This window comes from Pristiophorus japonicus, chromosome 6 (assembly GCF_044704955.1).
Source record: "Pristiophorus japonicus isolate sPriJap1 chromosome 6, sPriJap1.hap1, whole genome shotgun sequence".
Classification (NCBI taxonomy): Eukaryota; Metazoa; Chordata; class Chondrichthyes; family Pristiophoridae; genus Pristiophorus; species Pristiophorus japonicus.
Window position 1 is genome coordinate 35,074,527 of NC_091982.1, and position 20,670 is coordinate 35,095,196.

The 20,670-nt window shown below is 45.2% G+C and overlaps 1 protein-coding gene across 1 annotated transcript in view; it reads left to right on the plus strand.

The window, feature by feature from the left end:
• LOC139265113 (calpain-5-like) overlaps nucleotides 1-20,670 on the plus strand; it is a 228,259-nt gene that overhangs the window by 148,215 nt on the left and 59,374 nt on the right. Inside the window, exons 3-5 of the mRNA XM_070882021.1 lie at nucleotides 5,147-5,278; nucleotides 7,146-7,354; nucleotides 18,336-18,528. Coding sequence (XP_070738122.1) covers nucleotides 5,147-5,278; nucleotides 7,146-7,354; nucleotides 18,336-18,528 — 534 coding nt within the window. The remainder of the gene's footprint in view (nucleotides 1-5,146; nucleotides 5,279-7,145; nucleotides 7,355-18,335; nucleotides 18,529-20,670) is intronic.

Sequence of the window (20,670 nt, forward strand, 5' to 3'; positions counted from 1 at the left end):
CACTGCTCCTCAGAGAGCTGGAGGTATGAACGTTGCTGCCTGTAAACCCGTGGGGAGGGGTAAGGCCTCCTAGAAACATAGAAACATAGAAAATAGGTGTAGGAGTAGGCCATTCGGCCCTTCTAGCCTGCACTGCCATTCAATGAGTTCATGGCTGAACATGCAACTTCAGTACCCCATTCCTGCTTTCTCACCATACCCCTTGATTCCCCTAGTAGTAGGAACTTCATCTAACTCCTTTTTGAATATATTTAGTGAATTGGCCTCAACAACTTTCTGTGGTAGAGAATTCCACAGGTTCACCACTCTCTGGGTGAAGAAATTCCTCCTCATCTCAGTCCTAAATGGCTTCCCCCTTATTCTTAGACTGTGTCCCCTGGTTCTGGACTTCCCCAACATTGGGAACATTCTTCCTGCATCTAAGCTGTCTAACCCCGTCAGAATTTTAAACGTTTCTATGAGGTCCCCTCTCATTCTTCTGAACTCCAGTGAATACAAGCCCAGTTGATCCAGTCTTTCTTGATAGGTCAGTCCCGCCATCCCGGGAATCAGTCTGGTGAACCTTCGCTGCACTCCCTCAATAGCAAGAATGTCCTTCTTCAGGTTAGGAGACCAAAACTGTACACAATACTCCAGGTGTGGCCTCACCAAGGCCCTGTACAATTGTAGCAACACCTCCCTGCCCCTGTACTCAAATCCCCTCGCTATGAAGGCCAACATGCCATTTGCTTTCTTAACCGCCTGCTGTACCTGCATGCCAACCTTCAATGACTGATGTACCATGACACCCAGGTCTCTTTGCACCTCCTCTTTTCCTAATCTGTCACCATTCAGATAATAGTCTGTCTCTCTGTTTTTACCACCAAAGTGGATAACCTCACATTTATCCACATTATACTTCATCTGCCATGCATTTGCCCACTCACCTAACCTATCCAAGTCGCTCCTGTCCCTATGACTACGGCCTCTCCTCATCCATGGCCCGACGTGACCAAGAGCCCTTCTACCTTGATGCCACCTAACAAGAGCATTGAGTAGGAGACACTGGCGAACTAGTAACGCTCACATTAAATTATTTCACTGAAGTTGTAAGGACCCTGTAATGGCAGATAAACCTGCCGCTTTTATGACAGAGGTTCACACAGCGTGCTGTGCAGAAACATTGCACTCAATGTGACCTCCGATTTAGGACCCTCCTCCCTCACTTTAAATACGCTGCAAATAGCGCCTATTAGGCTGTAGACCGCCTGGCTTTTCAGGCGTGCCTTGGGGCAGATGTTAAATGTGACGTTACTACCTAATTTAATGACTGGGGTGCTAGCGGGGATGTTGCTCGATGGCTGATGTCATGATCTGAATGAAACTACAGAGTGGGGCGGTAGCGTTTTGCGCCACCGCAAAACCGGCACCGAATTTCCCGGCGGGGCGCTGGAAGCTGGCCACCCAGGCAGTAAGCATTTCGACACCCTTTACCGCCCCTCTGGGGCGCCAACAGAGGTGTAATCCAATCGAAAATCCAGCCCTTTAACTCCTGGGCCACATTTTAATATTCAAGACCCGACTCCTGGTTGAGTCCGGCAGAAATTACTGCCTGGTCGGTGGGTGAGAGAGTGAATTCGGGCAGCAAGAGGCCCCCGTCAGGGAAAGGTGGGTCTAAGACTTCCTTGCAGGGCCTGGAGGAGCTTTTAAATCTTCAGAATTAATTGGTTCTAATGGTAATGCTTCATGTCGGGACAGGAGGATGGTACATTTAAATTTCCCACCCCTATCACTAACCCTCCAAACAATGCACTTGAATACAAGATCAGCATGTTCTGGGAAATAATATGGATTGTATGCATGGTAATAGCCCATAAGGGAGATAGAGTGTCTGGCCAATATTCCTAAAGCACATTTCAGTTCTCGAAACTTAGTGTGAAAATACTTTCACAGGGTTGCATTGATAGCCAAATAAATAAAACATCTGTAGAATTGTAAAAGTTAGTATCTTAGGGCTAGAAATTAATTTGCTTAGCACAACCCGTTAGCGCTCAAGAGGGACACTAACGCGCCACTAAGCGCTTGCCACCCTAGTGTCCAGCATCTAGGAGAGATGCATTAATAGGAAAAAAATAATTTCAACTGCTCTCATCCATACATGTGCACTTTCGAACTGAGTCACTGAATAGTGATCAGGAGCCGGAACCCAGGATGTTTATTTTTTGTTTCCTCTCTAGTTAATTGCGACACCCCCACAGCCGTCCCACCTTGAATCAGTTAAATGGGCACCAAATGGGATAAAATCTGGGACCTACCTGGCCTCTGAGTTCCTTCCAGTTTGGCCGATATATTTACTTGGTGAATCACTTGTGCTTTATCTGTAATATTATATTCCTGGAATGAGGGTCTATCCTCCTGTCAGTGTTGCCTGACATTTGGTTTATCCATCACTCATTACCATCTCATGCTGCAGAGGGATTTTCAAAGACTGGTCACTAACCGTCCTCCAATCTTCTGCTGTTCCAACTCCTTCAAGCTTCAGCCGTTCCGTTTTCTAATCAGAGTTGATGTTTTTCCTCGCTTGATGCATCACCTTGCATTTATCCACATTATAGTGTAATTTTTCAGTGATTAGTCAAGTGCTGAGCCCCCTTCAAATCCTTTTAAATTATCTCAATTTGCGCGACATATTTTAACATCTTGTCATCAGTCAACTTAAAATTGCTCTCTTTAATCCACATCACACTGAAAACTGTTAAAGATTTTCAGTAGCTAAAAGAGAAAAAATATGATCTGGCCACAAAAGAAAATTGTTAAATGGATGGAGCTGCTCAGCCGAGTTGTTTGAGATCTTGAGCGACCGAACCAGCAGTCCTTAAAGAGACCACTGAAGGCCGCATAGAAAACGTCACCAAACATTTTCAAAGCTATGTTTTTGTAGAGCCAGAAGTTGCAAGAGTGCTCCTCCTATCTCCACAAAGATACTGCGGGCTGATGCCAGCCCAAATTGGCCTCCCCTGTTTTGGGTGCAAGTCGAATTTGTTCCCCACACAGATCAAAAGATATCCGGTCTAATTCCCATTCTGTGCTGAGTTAGTTTATCTCAGCAGCATTCAACAAGCCATCCGCCTCGAACACCTCTTCTCCACTGTCCACCTTTGTGGGATAGTTCCATTCTTATCTACCTGAATGAAGCTAGCACATTTCCAACAATGGTTTCTCTTTTCTCCCTGCAACATCTCCTCCGGAATCCTCCAAGGATCTATCATCGGGACCTTCTCTTCCTTACCTATATGCTGTCCCTAAGTGACTTCATCTGCAGCCATAGTGTCAGCTTCCACATGTATATCAATGCCATCCACCTCCAACTCTCCACCAGCTCTCTTGACTCCTTGTCTGCCTCTGTTCTGTTAGACTACTTATCTAAAATTATCTAACCTATCTGAATTTAGAAGGTGCTTCTTTAAATGTGGCAACTTGAACAATTGTATACACAAGGCTTTGGAACAACATAAACTGATGGAAAAGATGAGCCAAGTGCTATAGGTCCATCTCGTTTGTCTATACTCCCTGAGATCTAACCTAGGTCTAAATTTTACTTCCTCTGGAGGCTAAAGAATTACCAGATCCTCCTGGAAAGTTCAATGGTTCTATTTAATGTATTATGACGTTATCTAGACAATAAAACATGTATACAGGCCTCTATCCATTAAACTGTTAAATGAAGCAACAGTATGTGAGCTGTGCCTTTGTGATAACTTTGATTTGCTGTAATCTACTACTTCTGCATTATATTTTAACGTTTAAATTCAAAATGCCAATTAATATATAAAAAGTGCTAACAATATTGTTCAACCTGAGTGAAACAAGGTCGTGCAACTTCAACAGTATTCTATCTAAGCCATAGATTATTTTAGTGCCATATTTGATTGCTTGGGAGATCAGGAGTACTCCTTTCCAAACACACATGACCCTCTCCCACACCCAAGATCCTTGATATTTGATTGAAGTACATTGACTCTCTCATCTCTCTGAAATGACTGCCCATTCCCCACCCATTCTCATATTCCTTGCATTTTCTATTCAAGGATGATTGACTTGGCTTTTGGAATTTGGTTAATTCAGCTTCTGAGAGGTGGTCATGTTTAGTTCATTCAATAGAGGGGAAAAAAGGGGTTGGTATCATTGAGAGAGAGTAGATTTCACTTAGGAACGGCTGGTGTTTTGCAATCAACCAGCCTTTGAGAGCACGGAGATCCCCATACCTAGGTATACGTGCTCCATCTGTGACTATACTCTGCTTGTAAATTGCTTTTTATGCTGAAGTTAAAGAATAAAATGATTATAACCAGAAGACTGAGGGGCTGAAATTCAGTACCGCCACTTTTGAGGCGGTGTCACCACATGAGGGCTGATTTTAGCGCCGGGCGTGAGGGGCAGCCTCAAAGTCCTATATTCAGTTTTTACGCCCAAAGATGAGAGAGCAGCTCTAAAAAGTGGCGTTGCACACTCATCCTTGGGAGCGAGCGTAGAAGGCCGACTGGATTTCCCAACGGGAGGCTGCCACCATGCTAGAAAGATAACGGGAAGAAAATAAAACTAAAACTTCTCCAATCCACATACACACACACTTCCCCACTCCTAAAACTAATGAAAACATGCAGAAAGAAATAAAGAGGAAAAACTTACCTTCCTTTTATGGGTGATTCCGCCCGAGATCCGCTATTTTACAACAACTTTTTCCAGGCTGTATGGCCACCTGTTTGTACGACAGCCGTATGAAGCAAATGTCGCGACAGAGGGGTCAAAGAGGCTTAGTACGCTGGATGACGTCACCATGCGAGTGGCACTAGCGGGCGCAGCATTGCCTCTTGGCGCCTCTGTCTCAATTTAAGTCGAGGCATCGATGCTGCTTACCAGCGACAGTAGGCCTTTACCACCGTTAGCCATCTCCCGCCGGCGGTAACGGGCGGTGTACAAAACCCAATTTCAACCCTGAATTCGTTACTACTCAAGTGAACAAAAGAAGTTTGTTTTAAGACAGCGGTGACTAACAACCTCAATATGATTGACCCAGTATCAACACAACCTTGAATAAATCTGTATTATTTGAAAAATTTTGTACATATTAGGATTCATTTTCGGCTCTTTTTAATGTTCCTCCTAGGAACTATGTGAATCCCCTCGTCTATTTGTAAATGGAATCAGTTCACATGATCTGAACCAAGGGGAACTGGGGAATTGCTGGTTTGTGGCAGCTTGTTCCTGTTTAGCCCTTCGGGATGGTCTGTGGCAAAAGGTAAGGACATGTCATTTTAATCAGCTGGAGTGTCTTGACCTTTAAATCTTTGACACCTGCAGTAATAATTTTTACATTATGTTTGCCTTTTTTAATTGATAAAACTCAATGTTCTCATTTTGACAGATTGTGTTTCAGCAGGGAGAAGTTTTATTGAGATAATAGTTTATCTTTGTTTTTTGCATATTATATTGAGTTTGCTATTTGATGACACACCACTGTGGTGTTAAATTATTCATTTCTCACATCTGTCAACCACTTTCATTTTACTCAGCACACTCTCTCCTTTGAGCTCTGTCTTATTCAGTATTGAAAGTGTAGCAGCTGCAATTCTGAGCATTATATGTAGAAATACAGATAGCCAAGTGCACTAGTAATATGACTTAATAGATGTTGGGCATGGAATATGAGGCAGTAATTGCTGATGGTATAAACTGCAAAAGAGGAATTGTATTCAAATACCAACTTCAAAGCTGAGACAAAAGGGGGCCAAAATTGTCCCTTCCTTAGGGCCTGTAACTACCGCAAATCGGCGGCCATGCTGCGGAGTGGAGTGGCCACCGATTTTTTTGTGCAATAGCCGCTGATAGCCCAATTACCCTTCCGAGGTTTCCCAGCCATGTCCCGATCCCTCCCCACTGCTCCGCTACTGCCGATCCGTCTTAAGTGCGTCATCAGCATGCGCACCGCCGATCTACCCCCTGACGGCGACATTTCCCTCTGAAAATCTTTGGCCCGCCCAGCGGTGACAAAATCTGGTTTTTCCTGGTGGTCCAGTGAGGCTGTGCCCTTCTGCAACGACGGTGCGGCTTTCCTTAACGGGGATGACGCAATGCCGCTGTCGCCAAATTTTTTTTTTTGTCTGCCGACTGCCATATCGTCCCGACAATTATGCCCCGGGTTACACCCCCTCTTGGGTGCCGGGCCGCTGGCCTGGCCAAAACCCTCCCTGATAGTCCTGTAGGCCAAAGTTTTAAAATCGCGAAGGCTCTCCCCTTTAAGTGAAGCGAAGAGCTACGATGACACAGCGCCGTGATGACATCATCGCGGCGGTCACTCTGCTCTACCCCCAACTTCCGCCCCTCAAGTGTACTCACAGCCCCAACTTCTGCCCCTCAAGTGTACTCACCGCCCCAACTTCTGCCCCTCAAGTGTACTCACCGCCCCCATTAAGAGCGACTTCCGAATAACAAAGAGCGGAATTTTGCTCAAGAGAAGACCTCAACCACAGCTGCGGTAAAATCCATTGAACCGGGGTGCATGCACCCTGTTTCAGCTGGGGAGCAATTTCTACGCCAAGTTTTCCAATTCACTGGGCTGGTTTCTCCTCTTTGGGATAGAGTTCCAGTGGGGTGAGACTTCTGTCCATCCTTCCGACTCTGCTACACCCCTTGCTCATTTCCTTGGGTCTGGAGTCACTCTTGATGCACAGCAGGCTCCTGGCAGGATTCCTCACCACCCATGAGCTGCAGTGGAGCACCCATTTGGCATCCAAAGTCCTCTGGAGACATTAGGCCCAAAGCCAAATTTGGTTCAGGACATTGGCCGGCGTGGGTCCATCGCCCGGACAACTCTGCGCTCATTTAGGGCGCAAATTGAATATCTTGGCAAATCTTTTAATTTTGCTCTCAGCTTCAAAGTGGACAGTGAAAAAACAAGGTAAATGAAAGGTTTGAAACCTATCTTTTTCAGACAGAAAAGATTAGCAAAAAATAGGACACATCTGAATGGGAATAAAGAGAGAATGGGGAAACAAGGATTACAGGGATTGCAGAATTAAAGTATTTATAATTGTGTTTTATAGTTCAAAATGTTTGCTAAGTTAATATTCAATGTACAGTACCTGATTTCCTATTGGTGGTTGCAGGTAATTCCGGACTGGACGAAGCAGGACTGGGACTCAAAAAAGCTCAATAATTATGCTGGCATCTTTCACTTTCGATTTTGGCGTTTTGCCGAGTGGATTGATGTTGTGATAGATGATCGTCTTCCAACAATGAATGAAAAGCTTCTGTTTTGTCACTCTAACTCAAAGGAGGAGTTCTGGAGTGCACTCCTGGAGAAGGCATACGCAAAGTAAGAGTATAGAAATGTCACAATCCATTTTTTTTATGAAATCTGAAGCCATTTTCAGGTTGCTTGCTTGCTCCAAGTACCAAACAATCGCTTTGGCTATTCCATTTATATGGGACCCTGGACTTGATCGAGGTTCCATAAAATCCTGTGCATTGCTCACAAGTTTGTCATATTGCCAGATTTCCAACATGATTTTCCAATCATTCATTAGTCGTAAAAATTGATCATTTGCTTCAGATCCCAGTCTAATTAACCTCAATCTGTTGCAATCATTGATTCCAGCTACCAAAGGTAATCACTTCAATCTGCTCCATTTGTATCTGATCCTGTTTCTTAGGAATTATTCAAAAGTAAACCAGTTGAGATCATGTATAGCTCAGACATACTTTTTTTGAAATGTATTAAATCCCATCACATATCTTGTTTATATCACATAAATAAGAACATAAGAACACAAGAGATAGGAGCAGGAGTAGGCCATACGGACCCTCGAGCCTGCTTCGCCATTTAATACGATCATGGCTGATCCGATCATGGACTCAGGTCCACTTCCCTGCCCGCTCTCCATAACCCCTTATTCCCTTATCGTTTAAGAAACTGTCCATTTCTGTCTTAAATGTAATCAATATCAAATGTAATCAATATCCCAGCTTCCACAGCTCTCTGAGGCCGCAAATTCTACGGATCCACAACCCTCTGAGAGAAGAAATTTCTCCTCATCTCAGTTTTAAATGGGTAGCCCCTTATTCTAAGATTATGCCCTCTAGTTCTAGTCTCCCCTATCAGTGGAAACATCCTCTCTGCATCCATCTTGTCAAGTCCCCTCATCATCTTAGAAGATCACCTCTCATTCTTCTGAGCTCCAATGAGTAGAGGCCCAACCTACTTAACCTTTTCTCATAAGTCAACCCTCTCATCTCTGGAATCAACCTTGTGAACCTTCTCCAAACTGCCTCCAAAGCAAGTATATCCTTTTGTGAATATGGAAACCAAAACTGCACGCAGTATTCCAGGTGTGGCCTCACCAATACCCTGTACAACTGTAGCAAGACTTCTCTGATTTATACTCCATCCCCTTTGCAATAAAGGCCAAGAATCCATTGGCCTTTCTGATCACTTGCTGTACCTGCATAGTAACCTTTTGTGCTTCATGCACAAATACCCCCAGGTCCTGCTGTACTGCAGCACTTTGCAACCTTTCTCCATTTAAATAATAACTTGCTCTTTGATTTTTCCTAGCAAAGTGCATGACCTCACACTTTCCAACATTATACTCCAGCTGCCAAATGTTTGCCCACTCACTTAGCCTGTCGATGTCATTTTGCAGATTATTTTGTGTTCTCCTCATGCATTGCTTTTCCTCCCATCTTTGTATCGTCAGCAAACTTGGCTACGTTACACTCAGTCCCTTCCTCCAAGTCATTAATATAGATTGTAAATAGTTGGGGTCCCATCACTGATCCCTGTGGCACCCCACTAATTAGTGATTGCCAACCCGAGAATGAACCATTTATCCCTGCTGTCTGTTTTCTGTTCGTTAGCCAATCCTCTATCCATGCTAATATATTACCCCCAACCCCGTGAACTTTTATCTTGTGCAGTAACCTTTTATGTGGCACCTTGTCAAATGACTTCTGAAAGTCCAAATACACCAAATCCACTGGCTCCCCTTTATCCATCCTGTTCGTTACATCCTCAAAGAATTCTAGCAAATTTGTCAAACATGACTTCCCCATCATAAATCCATGCTGACTCTGCCTTACCGAATTTTGCTTTTCCAAATGTCCTGCTACTGCTTCTTTAATAATGGACTCCAACATCTTCCCAACCACAGATGTTAAGCTAACTCGTCTATAGTTTCCTGCTTTTTGTCTGCCTCCTTTTTTAAATAGGGGTGTTACATTTGCAGTTTTCCAATCTGCTGGGATCTCCCCAGAATCCAGGGAATTTTGGTAAATTACAACCAATGCATTCACTCTCCCTGCTGCTACTTCTCTTAAGACCTAGGATGCAAGCCATCAGGTCCAGGGGATTTATCCGCTTTTAGTCCCATTATCTTACTGAGTACCACCTCCTTAGTGATTGCGATTGTGTTCAGTTCCTCCCCCCCCCCCCTTATAGCCCCTTGACTATTCACTGTTGGAATATTATTAATGTCCTCTACCGTAAAGACTGATACAAAATATTTGTTCAGAGTTTCTGCCATCTCCATGTTCCCCATTACTAATTCTCCGGTCTCGTCCTCCAAGGTACCAACATTTACTTTAGCCACTCTTTTCCCTTTTATATACCTGTAGAAACTCTTGCTATCTGTTTTTATATTTTGTGCTAGTTTACTTTTATAGTCTATCTTCCCTTTCTTAATAATTTTTTTTGTCATTCTTTGTTGGCTTTTCAACACTTCCAATCTTCTGTCCTCCCACTAGTTTTGACCATATTGTATGCCCTTGTTTTTAATTGGATACCATCCTTTATTTCTTTAGTTAGCTACGGATGACTATGTTTTCTCTTACGTCCTTTCCTCCTCGCTGGAATATATTTTTCTTGAGAGTTGTGAAATATCACTGTTCATCAACCGTCCTACACTTTAATCTATTTTTCCAGTCCACTTTAGCCAATTCAGCCCTCATACCTTCATAGTCTCCTTTATTTAAGCTTAGTACACTAGTTAGAGATACAACTTTCTCACCCCCAACTGAATTTGAAATTCAATCATGCTATGATCACTCATTCCAAGGGGATCCCTTACAAGGAGGTTGTTTATTAATCCTGTCTCATTACACAGGATCAGATCTAAGATAGCCTGCCCCTGGTTGGTTCCATTACATACTGCTCAAGGAACCCGTCGTTTATGCACTCTGTGAACTCTTCTTCAAAGCTACCCTGACCAATTTGTTTTGTCCAATCAATATGGAGGTTAAAATCACCTATGATTACTGCTGTTCCCTTTTTACAAGCCCCCACTATTTCCTGATTTATGCTCCGACCAACACAGTTGCTACTGTTAGGGGGCCTATCGACTACACCCACCAATGGACACATTTTACAAGTTTATAATGGAACCTTCATTAGAAGCCATAGCAAAGGGACCTCCCTCGGTGTATAAAGTATATCATTTGATGATCAGAAGTCCCCAAACATATGGTACAGCACGGGAATGAAGACAAGTACAACATAAATAACGAAAGGTATATTATGTGGTTTAGTCACTGCTCACAATGCGAGCTGCACTATATTGGGGAGAGCAAACGCAGCTTGAGTGATTGCTTTGCGGAACACCTCCGTTCAGTCCACAAGCGTGGCCCTGAGCTTCTGGTGGCTTGCCATTTTAATTCTTTGCCCCACTCTGACCTCTCTGTCCTTAGCCTGCTACACTTTTCTAATGAAGTTCAATGGCAGTTCAAGGAATGGCACCTCATCTCTCGATTAGGCACTTTACAACTTCTAGACAACATTGAGTTCAACAATTTCAGATCATAACCACTGCTCCCATTTTGTTCAGTCATTGTTAGCAATGATTGTGCTATCGCCATTTACACCGCCTCTAGAATCATCTTTTGTTTCTTTATTTGTCCCATTACCATCCCCTTTTGCTATGTGTTATCATACCTTTTGTCATTTACTATCTGCCTTCCATCCGATCACATACTTTCCCTTTTGTTCTTTCCTCTCCTCTCCACTTTCCCTGCCTCTGCACTTGTTTAAAACCTGTTACATCTCTAACTTATTCCAGTTCTGATGAAAGGTTTCCCTCTCCACAGATGCTACCTGACCTGCTGAGTATTTCCAGCATTTTCTGTTTTTATTGTGTGGTTTAATGTCTTACACAAGATCCTGTGAATAATCTGGAGGATAATTTGAGCATGGATAATGGAGGTTCCACTGTAGCGCTAAATTTTCTTTTTGTTTCACAAACAAAAGAGCGATTGAGACAATATAATGACTGTAGCAATGGGAGGCCTCCGTGGGGGTATGATGGAGCTGACTGGATCAACCACAAGAGGCTGGCTGGAAAGCACATCACAAAATGGCAGAAAGCACTGTCAATCACTTTGTAAAATGCTTAATCGTCAAGAAGTAAATATTGAAAAATGACATCAGGTACAATATGTTGGCTTGCAGGAGGATAATTAAAAAAGGCACGCATATTCCAATTTTGTCTGATGCAATTTTGAGTGTAAAATGCTAATCAGAAGAAAGCCACCTCAAAGAAACTTTAAGTCCACAGGCATTATAAAAATTGGCAATAGAATTTCATGGTCCCATAAGAAAGAAAGAACTTTCATTTCTACAGTGCTTGCTATGACCTCAGGATGACCCAAAGCGCTTTACAGCCAATGCAGTACTTCTGAAGTGTAGTCACTGTTATAATGTAAGGAAATAATAGTTCATCGCTGTGGTCGTTGCTGCACGATAAATGAGGTACCAAAAACCACCTTTAGAGGTTGATTTAGCAAGTGCTCGAGAATCAGCAGGGACAGCAATGGGAGTATAAACACTACTGCCAGCAGTAACGCCCACTACTTGCTTCCAGCCATAGGTAGGCTGAGTGCTCACCTTAATCATTGCTCCTTTGTGTTGACCTTCTTAAACTATTCAATAAAAAGTCCCAGAACATAGAACATAGAAAACTGACAGGCAGGAAAACACCAGCTGATTCCACGTGCCTCACACCCATGATGGCTAGAGCATCAGGATTAGATATTTCCTGTCCACCACCACTGCACCACCCCATCCACCTCACCATCCCCCCCCGCCTGCCCATGGCCATGATGGCTGGAGCATCGGGATTAGACACTCCCTGTCCTCCACCACTACGTGCCCCCGCCCCTGCCCATGGCCATGTAACCTCCTGGGAAACAACAGAGACAAAAATAGAGACAAATCAAGGGCCAATAAGAGGGGGGAAAACTCTGGAAAATTCCTCTCCGGCCCTCTCAAACAATCGATACTGTTGTGTATCTGAAAAGCATGCACTCCCATGTTCCGCCACCAGGGAGTGCAGCCCCTGAAGTCCCAAGGGACCCCAGCATCCCTTGGAAGCACTGTATATAAGCCGGCCCCTAAGGCCTGTTACTCACTCTGGAGTGTCTTAATAAAGACTGAGGTCACTGTTATTTTAACCTCCCTGTGTGCAGTCTCATCTGTGTTAGGAACACAACAACTGGCGACGGGTACACAAATCCAACGCAAAGATGCAGCAAACTGAGGGCATCCTGGAGAAGTTCTCGGAGGGTGAGGACTGGGAAGCCTATATCGAACGGTTAGACCAGTACTTTGTAGCCAATGAGCTGGATGGAGAAGGAAGCGCTGCAAAAAGGAGAGCGGTCCTCCTCACGGTCTGCGGGGCACCGACCTACAGCCTCATGAAGAATCTTCTGGCTCCAGTGAAACCCACAGATAAGTCGTATGAGGAGCTGTGTACACTGGTTCGGGAGCATCTTAACCCGAGGGAGAGCATGCTGATGGCGAGGTATCGGTTCTACACGTGCCAGCGATCTGAAGGTCAGGAAGTGGCGAGCTACGTCGCTGAGCTAAGGCGACTTGCAGGACAATGTGAGTTTGATGGCTACCTGGAGCAAATGCTCAGAAACTTTTTTGTACTGGGCATTGGCCACGAGACCATCCTACGAAAACCTTTGACTGTAGAGACACCGACCCTCAGTAAGGCCATTGCGATAGCACAGGCGTTTATGTCCACCAGTGAAGACATCAAACAAATCTCTCAGCACACAAGTGCTAGCAATGTTCATAAATTAACTGGAACTGTGTTTGTGAGCAGAAATGTACAGGGCAGAAGCCACGAGTCTGCAACTGCCAGCAGGCCTCAGGTGACCCAGATGACTCAGAGTCCACAACAAAGGATGAATGCAAGGCAATTCACACCTTGTTGGCGTTGTGGAGGCATCCATTCAGCCTATTCATGCCGCTTCAAAGGGTATGTTTGCAAGAGCTGTGAAACAATGGGGCACCTCCAACGAGCTTGCAGACGAGCTGCAAGCTCTGCAAAAACTGCTAACCACCACGTGGCAGAGGAAGATCAGTCCATGGTGGACCAAAGCAATTTTGAGCCTGAGAGAGAGGACGCAGATGCTGAAGTACATGGGGTGCACACATTTTCAATGAAATGTCCATCTATAAATGCTAAACATAAAATTGATGGCTTACCCGTAGGCATGCAACTGGAGACTGCGCTAGTCAATCCATCATGAGTAAAAAGATGTTTGAGAGACTGTGGTGCAACAAGACACTCAGACCAGCCCTGAGCCCCATCTACACGAAACTGAGAATATACACCAAAGAGCTCAACACTGTCCTGGGCAGCGCCATGGTCAAGGTCCCCTATGAGGGCACGGTGCATGAACTGCCACTCTGATTGTCCCGGGCGATGGCCCCACACTGTTTGGAAGGAGCTGGCTGGGCAAAATCCGCTGGAACTGGGATGACATCCGAGCGCTATCACATGTCGATGAGGCCTCATGTACCCAGGTTCTTTTAACAAATTTCCTTCCCTTTTTGAGCCAGGCACTGGAAACTTTTCCGGGGCAAAGATGTGGATCCAGTTGGTCCCAGAGGCACGACCCATTCACCACAAGGCGTGAGCAGTACCTCACATGATGAGGGAGAGAGTGGAAATCGAGCTGGACAGGCTGCAAAGCGAGGACATCATCTCCCCAGTGGAATTCAGTGAGTGGGCCAGCCCGATTGTTCCAGTACTCAAAAGTGATGGCACAGTCAGGATTTGCGGCGATTATAAAGTAACTATTAATCGTTTCTCGCTGCAGGACCAATACCTGCTACCTAAGGCAGACGACCTATTTGCGACGCTGGAAGGAGGCAAGACGTTCACCAAGCTCGACCTGACTTTGGCCTACATGATGCAGGAGTTGGAGAAGTCTTCGAAGGGCCTCACCTGCATCAACACGCACAAGGGATGGTTCATCTACAACAGATGTCCGTTTGGAATTCGGTCGGCTGCAGCGATCTTCCAGAGAAACATGGAGAGCCTACTCAAGTCGGTACCATGCACGGTGGGTTTTCAGGACGACATATTTTGGTCACGGGTCGGGACACCGCCGAGCACCTACAAAACCTGGAGGAGATCCTCCAGCGACTGGATCGCATAGGGCTGCGGCTGAAGAGGTCGAAATGCGTCTTCATGGCACAAACGTGGAGTTTCTGGGGAGAAAGATCGCGGCGGACTGCATTCGGCCCACAGACACCAAGACAGAGGTTATCAGGAATGTGCCCAGGCCACAGAACGTCAGGGAGCTGCGGTCGTTCCTGGGACTCCTCAACTATTTTGGTAACTTCCTACCGAGGTTAAGCACCCTCTTAGAGCCCCTACATGTGTTATTGTGTAAAGGTGAGAAGTGGGTATGGGGAAAAAAAACAAGTAATTGCTTTTGAGAAAGCCAGAAACATTTTATGCTCCAACAAGCTGCTTGTATTGTATAACCCGTGTAAAAGACTCGTGCTAGCATGTGATGCATTGTCGTACGGAGTCAGGTGTGTATTACAACAAGCTAACGTTGCGGGGAAGTTGCAACCTGTTGCCTATGCTTCCAGGAGCTTGTCTAAAGCCGAGGGGGCCCACAGAATGATTGAGAAAGAGGCATGAGCGTGTGTGTTCGGAGTAACGAAAATGCATCAGTACTTGTTTGGCCTCAAATTTGAGCTGGAAACCGATCACAAGCCCCTCATATCCCTGTTCGCTGAAAACAAGGGGATAAATACTAATGCCTCAGCCCACATACAAAGGAGGGCACTCGCGCTATCAGCATATAACTATACCATCCACCACAGGCCAGGCACGAGAACTGTGCGGATGCTCTCAGTCGGCTACCATTGGAAATGGCGCAGCCTGCAAACTTATTGATGGTGGTGCAGCCTGCAGACTTGTTGATGGTCATGGAAGTGTTTGAAAATGACAAATCACCTGTCATGGCCCGCCAGATTCGGACTAGGACCAGCCAAGATCCTCTGCTGTCCCTAGTAAAAAAACTGTGTACTGCATGGGAGCTGGGCCAGCATCCCCATTGAAATGCAAGAGCTAATCAAGCTGCTCCAGCGGCGAAAGGACGAGCTGTCCATTCAAGCAGACTACCTGTTGTGGGGTAACCGTGTAGTGCTACCCAAAAAGGGCAGGGAGACGTTCATCTCGGATCTCCACAGCATAGTAATGATGAAAGCGATAGCCAGATCCCACGAGTGGCGGCCTGGTATCGACTCTGACTTAGAGTCCTGTGTACGGCAATGCAGCGTGTGTGCTTAGTTGAGCAACATGCCCAGAGAGGCACCACTAAGTTTGTGGTCCTGACCCTCCAGACCATGGTCGAGGATCCATGTCGACTATGCGGGCCCGTTTCTCGGTAAAATGTTCCTGGTGGTGGTGGTGGATGCTTTTTCAAAATGGATTGAATGTGAAATAATGTCAGGAAGCACCGCCACCACCACCATTGAAAGGCTGAGGGCCATGTTTGCCACCCACGGCCTGCCTGACAATACTGGGCAGTGACAACAGGCCATGTTTCACCAGTGCCGAAATGAAAGAATTCATGACCCGCAATGGGATCAAACCTGTCACCTCGGCCCCGTTCAAACCAGCCTCCAATAGGCAGGCAGAGTGGGCAGTACAAACAATCAAACAGAGCCTCCAACGAGTTACAGAAGGCTCACTCCAGACCCGCCTGTCCCGAGTACTGCTCAGCTACCGCACGAGACCCCACTCGCTCACAGGGGTGCCCCCGGCTGAGCTACTCATGAAAAGGACACTTAAAACCAGGCTCTCGCTGGTTCACCCCAACCTGCATGATCAGGTAGAGAGCAGACGGCAGCAATAAAATGTAAACGATGGTCGTGCCACTGTGTCACGGGAAATTGATCTGAATGACCCTGTGTATGTGCTAAACTATGGACATGGTCCCAAGTGGATCGCGAGCACGGTGATAGCTAAAGAAGGGAGTAGGTTGTTTGTAGTCAAACTAGACAATGGACAAATTTGCAGAAAGCACCTGGACCAAACGAGGCTGCGGTTCACAGACTGCCCTGAACAACCCACAACAGACACCACCTTTTTCGAGCCCACAGCACACACCCAAAGGATCAACGACACCACACCGGACCAGGAAATTGAACCCATCATACCCAACAACCCAGCAAGGCCAGGCTCACCCAGCAGCCCTGCAGGGCCAACAACACGCCAGCCCAGCGACGGCACAGCCAACACACCAGAACAGACATTTGTACCGAGGCGGTCCACCAGGGAAAGAAAGGCTCCCGACCGCCTCGCCTTGTAAATAGTTTTCACTTTGACTTTGGCGGGGGAGTGATGTTGTGTATCCCAGCATTCCTTGGGAGCACTGTATATAAGCCGGCCCCGAAAGCCTGTTACTCACTCTGGAGTGTCTTAATAAAGACTGAGGTCACTGTTTTAAGTCACAAATTCTGACTTCTACATTACACAAGCTCATGCGTGCATGGTGTTCCCCTGCTGCGATTACAGAACCACTTATTCTTACATATAAATTAAATATCACTTATTCTATAATATTATAGTGTTCTTTCTTCTGAGAATATGCTTTTATTTTCTGCACTTGTAGATTCTACTGACTGTAATGGACCATGTTTAATGCTGAAAGCAGTGTCTACCGTGTCTTTAAATGACTAGACAGTAGCACATTCTGCCACTGAGAAGGTGACCCATAGGGTGATGCTGTGGAATGTTTTTACAGGGTTGATTGGGTGTACTAGTCAAACAGACTTTAACAAAACATGTAGCATTTTAGCAAGCAGACTGAACATACTGTTCCTATTATAAACACTGCCATATCTATCTAAATATAAATACAAATCTCCTTCCTTGTTGGATGATATCTGCATTTTCAGCATTAATTTCCTTCCCTCTCCCACCCCCTCGCCCCATCCCCCAAATAATTTGAGGTCAGCTTGAAGGATGCCAGGAAACGGTTCCATAAGGATTTGTGAAATTGATATCTAGCACTAACATGAATAGTGAATTGTAGGTTTCTCTGAACACCCATAGCTAGTTGGCATCATCAGAACAACGTCTTGGTGTGAGGTCAACCTGTGGAATACTAAATATCCACAGGGGGATCTCAATACCCATAAAAGTAGAATGTTTTTACTTTTTTTCATTCTGTTATAGATGTGACAAATGCTCTACTTCCAGTCGTAGAATGACTAGATATAGGCTTGATGTCTAAACTAGAAATTAACATTGATAAGAAAACTGAGATGACATGAAAGGGGAGAGTTTAATTAAGCATTCGTGATTAGGTGACATTACTGTCTGTGTCAGCTGTGGCTCAGTGGGTAGCACACTTGCCTCTGAGTCAGAAGGTTGTTTGTTCAAGTCCCACTCCAGGGACTTGAGCACATCGATCCAGGGGAGTGCTGCACTGTTGGAGGTGCCGTCTTTCAGATGAGATGTTAAACTGATGCCCTGTCTGCTCTCCTAGGTGGATGTAAAAGATCCCATGGCACTATTGCCCTAGCCAATATTTATTCCTCAATCAACAGGACAAAACAGATTATCTGGTCATTATCATATTGCTGTTTGTGGGAGCTCGCTGTGCGCAAATTGGCTGCCGTGTTTCCTACATTACAACAATGACTTCAAAAATACTTGATTGGCTGTAAAGTGCTTTGAGATGTCCTGTGGTCGTGAAAGGCGTTATATAAATCCAAGTCTTTCTTTTCTTTTAGGTAATGTCATGCTTGTCTTTAAAACCTTGTTGATAGTAGGAGGAAGAGAACCTTTCTGGAATATCTCATTGGTTTAGGGTAGAAATAGCACTATGAGTATTAATTTAATTACAGTGATTAGACAGGGAGAAGGAAAAGCAGGTAGAATGGTGTATTTGGAGCTAGATTCAAACATTTAACTGTTGTCACTCTTGTCATCACCACAGCAGCGTGCGGTGGTTTGATGTGACATGGATTGTGTTGTTGCTTGCAGGCTGGCAGGATGCTATGAAGCCCTGGATGGAGGAAACGCTGGCGATGCAATTGTTGATTTCACTGGCTCAGTGGCAGAAACCATTGACCTGCAAGAGGTCAACTACGCAAAAGACATCGTCAGAAACCTGAAGCTGTTTGAGAAGCTGTTGAAAGTATACGACCGAGGAGGGCTCATCAGTTGTTCTATCCATGTATGTCTCTCCATTCTGTCTAATTTCTATTAACAAACCAGGATAGCCATGGCCAATAGTTGCACGTTAAGCTGCAGTGAAGGAAATAATCCAGACTGCTGCCTACAAAATTTTACCATCATCACAGAATAAAAAAATAGAAGGCTGTGATCAGAATGAACATTCCAGGCTATTCTATGGCATAACCATAATGTTCTGAATAATGTCAAAAAGAGGATTGGGTAGCACTGTGGGTTAGAACACCATCCTTTCACCTCCAATATACGGGTTCTAATCTCTTCCAAACTATTGTGATGAATTCGTTGTTTAATGGATGTAGAATCCTCAATGAAATTCAACCCAGTTCCTGTGGACATCAATCACTAGCATTGATACTAAAGTTGTCAACGTCATTCAGAGAGATCATGAGGAGGATGGTGGGAGTAACAGAGGCCTCACAATGGTGCAGTAAGAAGTCTTTTGAGTTTGGAACAAGATGCATTGTTGAGGAAGAGCACAGCAAACTTTAACTAACATCTAAACCCATGCCAGAAATGGCCTAGAGTACTTACTGGATAGCGCAGAGGGAGATTTACTCTGCATCTAGCTAACGCTATAGATGACACTGGATGCAAAAAGTCAGAAAAAAAGGCATTTAAACTGCAGCTAATGGTCTGAATCCAGAAGTTACAGGCCTCTGCTGCTTAAAATTGAAATGTTCTGAGATTTTAGGCGGAAGCTTGCACCAGAAAATATTTAATTCAATTTAGGATAATTTTACAAAGTATTCAAGTACTCGAAAGGATTTTCTGGGAACTTTTAAAACCAGGTTTGATGCCACACTGAATTATACTCCATGCTTTGCCAAACTCAAGCATGTGAGAATGTCTCACGTAATATCTCTCAGGATTCAAATAAAAATGTTGATTTATATTAAAACTTTCGCAACACTGCAAAGTGGAAATTCATTGGCCGGAATTTTCATTACCTGGGCGGGTTGGAATCCCGCTCTTCTTTTCAATCCACTCCTCAGAGCGACTTCCCGTTAATGGCGCTGTCACCAGACCTAAGCGCACCCAGCACCAGCGCAGATGCGTACATCTCAGTGGGTCATACGCAAGACAGAGTAGTGTTGTCACCTGGTGTCTCACAAGTCACAAGTGAGAAGAGGAGATAGCAGAGACAGGGACAGCACTGGAGACTCCTCGTCAGAGGGCACAGGATGCTACCAGCTCTGCTCAGCTGTATGCAGACACTCAGCCTCGGGGGTCATCGAGAAAGAGGGTGACCCTGATGGTGCAGGGAAAAGTGCAGGAGGCTCTGACAGGTTTTGTGGACGTGATGTCTGCAAATGTGCAGAGAATGGAGGAGTACATCTCCAACATGTGCACCACTGTGTTGCAGGCGATGGCGACGGCAAGCTCATACATGGAAAGGATGGCCACCTGCATGGAGCAGCTAATGTGCCACTCACATGAGCACATGCTCATCTATGGAGAACAAATGGCAGGGATCATAGATCTCCTCTGTAGAAGTGATGTCAACGTAGACTTTGGTCCTCATGGCCCCATTGCTGTGCAGAAAGATGCTCTCTGGCTCTTTGCTAGCAGGGAAGTGCAGGTAGCCCATGAGAGGGATGATGGTGAGAGGGGACATGGAAGTGGGGGCTCCTCTCAAAGTGCTCACATTTCTTTCCCATTGCCACCCCTTCAGTCAGAGCCCCAGATGCCTCCTCAGATTGCGATGGCCGAGGCTGTTCCTGCACAGTCGTGGGAAAAGCAGTCTTTGGCGTTGCCTTCACAGGCTCCAAAACCTAAAGGATGTTCTGCCCCTACCTCTGCTGAAGCCACAGGGGTTGTCCCTCTTAGAAGCACCCGTAAATGATAAAATGACACAGAAGTAGATGCACAAGGGTAAGCACATAGGTGTTTAAAGAAGTGTTATTACGATTCCATTACTGTTCTGTCACATAAAGAACAATTTATCTTCACCGCTTTCCCATGCCAAGTTTTGTCTGCTCCTTTGGAAGTAGCTCAGTGAGTTGGAATGAATGGTGAGACATAACTTTACCTCCAGCGATGGGGGTCAGTGGAAAGGGATGGCTTGGTCATTGTAGGGATGCTTTAAGGTGTTGTTGGTGGAGGGAACTTGGCGTAGCATGTG